The sequence below is a fragment of the Physeter macrocephalus genome, chromosome 11 (assembly GCF_002837175.3).
Source record: "Physeter macrocephalus isolate SW-GA chromosome 11, ASM283717v5, whole genome shotgun sequence".
In the NCBI taxonomy this organism is placed as follows: Eukaryota; Metazoa; Chordata; class Mammalia; order Artiodactyla; family Physeteridae; genus Physeter; species Physeter macrocephalus.
The window spans coordinates 125,816,105-125,820,560 of NC_041224.1; the positions used below are offsets into that span (position 1 = coordinate 125,816,105).

At 30.9% G+C, this 4,456-nt stretch overlaps 1 protein-coding gene across 1 annotated transcript in view; it reads left to right on the forward strand.

Annotated features, from left to right (window-relative positions):
• Positions 1-2,811: 2,811 nt before the first annotated feature.
• LOC112061923 (histone-lysine N-methyltransferase SETD2-like) overlaps positions 2,812-4,456 on the forward strand; it is a gene marked incomplete at its 3' end in the record, with an annotated part of 100,253 nt that continues 98,608 nt past the window's right edge. The window contains exon 1 of the mRNA XM_024115007.1: positions 2,812-2,910. Within this exon, the coding sequence (XP_023970775.1) occupies positions 2,812-2,910 (99 nt within the window). The remainder of the gene's footprint in view (positions 2,911-4,456) is intronic.

A 4,456-nucleotide genomic window follows, 5' to 3' on the forward strand; every position in this document is an offset into this window, starting at 1 on the left:
CATAAAAGTGTAGGGTCTCCAAGACTCTGGCCTCAAGTAGTCTGTCATTCTCATTCTGGTCTACACTCAGGTTTCAGCAAGTCATCGCCTTCAGCAGCTTCGGTTCCAGGTAAGTGGATCTGGGCTGTGACTCTGGACTCACCTAGTAAGTAACCTGACTCTCCAGATTTCAGTGTGGTAGTTTGCCCTGAAACCCCAGTTCTCTGATGGGTGGAAGAAAAGTAATTACTTTAAAGTTGTTCAGCATTTCCTTTTTTTAAGGGTGGGAGTGACAACTTCCAACATTTTTACATGGAGGATCTAGTTACATGTAACTAGAAGTCCAGCAATTTGAATTTAACGTGATTTTCTATGGTTTTATTTGGATTTATCCTTAGATTTTTTGAGTATCTTATATCTGTGGGTTTATTTTTTCATAAAATTTTGAAAACATTTGATCATATTCATTTATTTTTTTCTCTTCCAACTGCACATATTTTTGATTGCTTGACAGTGTCCTAGGGGTCATTAATTCATTGTTTTTAAATTTTCTCTAAGTTCATCACTACTTCATCTTTATTACTTTAACCAGCAAATTCCAGTTGACTCAATCAGTTGCGATTTCTATCCTCTGTTATGAGTCTCGTTCCCTGTACTGTGGTATACATAATGACTTAAAGCAGAATGCCAAGTAGTAATATAGCTCACATCATTCAGTCTCTTCCCTCACAGATCACAGGCATTCTCTTCCTGTGGTCCAATGTCTAAAATGAAACTTGTGTGTATTTCATAAACTTGTCTACTTAATAGCAGGAGGCAATTTCAGTTCTAGTTATTTCTTTATGGTTAGAAAAAGAAATGCCTTATGCGTTTTTTGCCCAACTTGTAAGTAACATTTAAGTGTGTTTAAAACTGCAACAGCATATAAAATGCTGTGTTGTATTTCCTCCTTTTCCCATTCTAGATCTATTTGTCACATTTTTGCAGTACTTGGGTTTTGGATCTTGCCCTTCATGCAGTAAATCAGCCTGACCTCCATGTCCATTAGGTCAGATGACAAGATGAGAAAATGAAGTCAAAGTATTATCTGTTTGTCTTTATGCTACTTTGACTAGCATTGTTTGCCACTGTCAGCATTTTTCAAATGAAGGTCATAGCTGATATCAGGTAGTCCCTCTGCCCTGACTAAAGGTCTTGCTGATCTCTGGCAACAGCTTCTTTCCCTTAACACTTCCCTCATAGTAACTCCTTTTGATGGTTCCTGACTCAATTCCAAAAAAATTTATAAATTGTTACTTAATAAAAGTTTCCAATTACTCCTTTAATTTTACCATGTGTGAGCATTTGACCACAAAAAAAGGTTGTGATTGAACTGTTCTGAGATAGGTATATGAGATTATTCTTACCTAGAAACATACAGCAAGATCTTTATAAGAAACTAGATAACATCCTAGAAATGAGCTATATGACACTTTATATTTCTTTTCTGAGAAAAAACAATAAACATTATTTTTTAAAGTCAGTCCCTTCAATGTAATATGAAATGAAAAATGATCTTTTACAAACAATGAAGGAAAACAGAGACTATTTTTCCCAGTGCCCTTGATCTTGAATAATAGCTACATTTCACAGCCAACTACTGCTTAATTTATATATTTTGTGTATAGCACTGTATTCAATTTTGCCAAGCCATATTACACTGAGGGAGAATAGAAATTTATTGTGAAAATCTCAGGGAACAAAAACAGGTATTTTCCTTACCTTTAAATTTTTGAAGAAGCATAGGTCAAAAATAAAAATTATCTAAGGAAGAAAAAAATGTACCCAAATTACACTCACATATTAAAAAATGTAGGGAAGTATTTAGAAAAATAAATTACATTGTCATTAACTTTTTCCCCCTTGGAAGCCACATTTTTCAGGTGAAAAGCCATTGGGATTCCAATTGGTGTGAACTTGCTATTCAGATAGGAGTATTTACTTGTAGCATGTTTCCTTGGAACTCATGATAAAAGTAAGATTTCATCCCTGAGTGATCATTACATGATTAAAAGAACTGTTATTCACATTAATACTCTTATCATTTAAAGATTTTTTAATATATTACTTTTTAATTTGAATATGCCCTCCATCTAAGGAATTTTTATAAAAATAAAAAGCAGAGGAAAGGAAAACCTAATCTGATCTGACAAAATAATATCTCATCTGTAAGAATATATTTGACTATTTCATTCTCTCTGTATATGTTACCTCAAACGTTTAAAAAGTTGAGACTGTTACAACACACACAAAAAGGAAAATGTTCAAATACAAAATATTCCTATTTCTCAAATAAGAAATAAGCTATGAAAAGAGAAAAACAAAACAACAAAACACCCATAAAAGGATTAAATTCTAAAAGTTCAATTTTCTTCTGTATTGAAAGTATTTTCCTTCATAATATTTATTATTTAATCTATGCCATAGGAAATTCCAATTGTTATAAAACACTAAGCATTTTTTCTAAATAAAAATAATTTCATATATATGAAAAGTGTGGAAAAACTAATTTTAAAAATAATTAGAAGAATATGTGTGTGCATTACTGGTGTTGTTCAGTTCTTAACATGATGCCAATTAATATTAGTTTTATCCATTTATTTGAGGTCCATTTATATTTATTATGGCCATATGTAGGAGCTATCAGGCTATCAGTTAGTAGAGAATTAAGAAATATTTCTGGCTTGAAGAATGTATCTCAGTTCACTATTAGGAAACAGAAACCCAAAGTTAATAGGGATGTGAAAAACATAGTTTGTATAAACTAAGCTAGAGAAAAAAAGAATTATCGTGATGGAAAGTTTTAGTATGTCTGAAGTTGAGTATCCTGGAGAGCTGGGCAGCAGCCCAAGGGCACTGATGCCTGAGACAAAAACTAAAGGAGATACCAGGGTACTGAAAGAGCTTGTCCCACTTCACATTTTTCTCCAGCTTTTTTTTTTTTTTAAACATCAGCAATTCCTATTTTAAGCAGTTTTAACATTCTTTATCATATACCCACCAGTATCTCAGAATCTGATTAAATGAAACAAATAAAAAATCAAAAAAACCTCTTGTAGAACCATACTGGGTATAAATGACAAGGTCTTTTAAAACATATTTGAAGTCCCCAAAGGGGTCTCTACCACATAGTATTACTAAAATTATGGTTCATGTGATGCTTTTTTTCATCGTTATAATTTGAACTGTAGCCTTTGTTATCTGCTCAGATAAGCTGCATAATTCATTTTCTTTTTGTATGAAATACAAATTAATAGTAATTTACTTTTAATTTTTTTGTTGCAAAGTACCCGTTATAAAAATAAACACATTGAAATGTATGAGGTATATACAATCAAATTTAATCTTATTTGTATATATAGCATATATTGTGGAATTTGTTTGAAAAAACTTTGTTAATGAATTTTATATAATGGAAAGAAATAACAAAATAGGACAAAACCTCATGATTTTTATTTTGCCTTTTTCATCCCATTGTTTTCCCTCTGATTATAAAAAGCATTATATGTTTCAATTCAGGCATTTTCAGTAACTCCAGAAAGCCTGATTAAAACTTTGCTAGAGTCAACAAAAAGTTTAAACATTTTGACTTGGCAACATTTCCAAAGGCTTATTAACTTATTTTCTATAGAAACATTTCTTTCTAAAACACAATCCATTTATATCTCTACAAGTGATTATATTGTAAAAGGGCTATAATTGAATATAAAACTAAATATATTAGACTAGCTATTATGCATTCTAATATTTTGGAATTTTTCTTACATATGTATTTTACATATTTTGCATTTTTAGTAATTTAGTAATTACATAACTTTATTTAAACTATATGCAAAGAAATATTAAAATACTGAGGTAAAGCTAGACTTAAAAATGTATGTACCGTCAATATTTTGGAAAAAAAAAATATATATATATATGCTCTGGAGTCTATCATTATTTTTCTGCGGGCACTAATTAACAATTTATTACTTCACAACTTCACTTTATCCACCAACAAATGTGTGTTGAATTCTTACTATGTTCAAGGTGATGTATGTGTGTTTACATACATGTGTATATATGTATATTTTTTCCTTATAATTCTTTCCATATTTTTAGATGCTTTTATGAGTTCAGTGACTTCAGTTAGTGAACGTGATCATGATGAGAACGTAGGTAAAATATGGCCCTGACAGTTACATTTTAAATGTAGAAACTAAAAAAAGGATAAAATTGTATATATTGATAAAGCTTCTGTAATATCTATTTATAACACTGAAACACATGTATGTGCTTAAAAGATAATATGTTGTCAAAAAGGAATAATATAAAGTCCTAAAATATAATGTATAAATTATACTTAAGTAAACATTAGATTATTCAAAAATGTTGTAATGGGGCTTCCCTGGTGGCGCAGTGGTTGAGAGTCCGCCTGCCGATGCAGGGGACGCGGGTT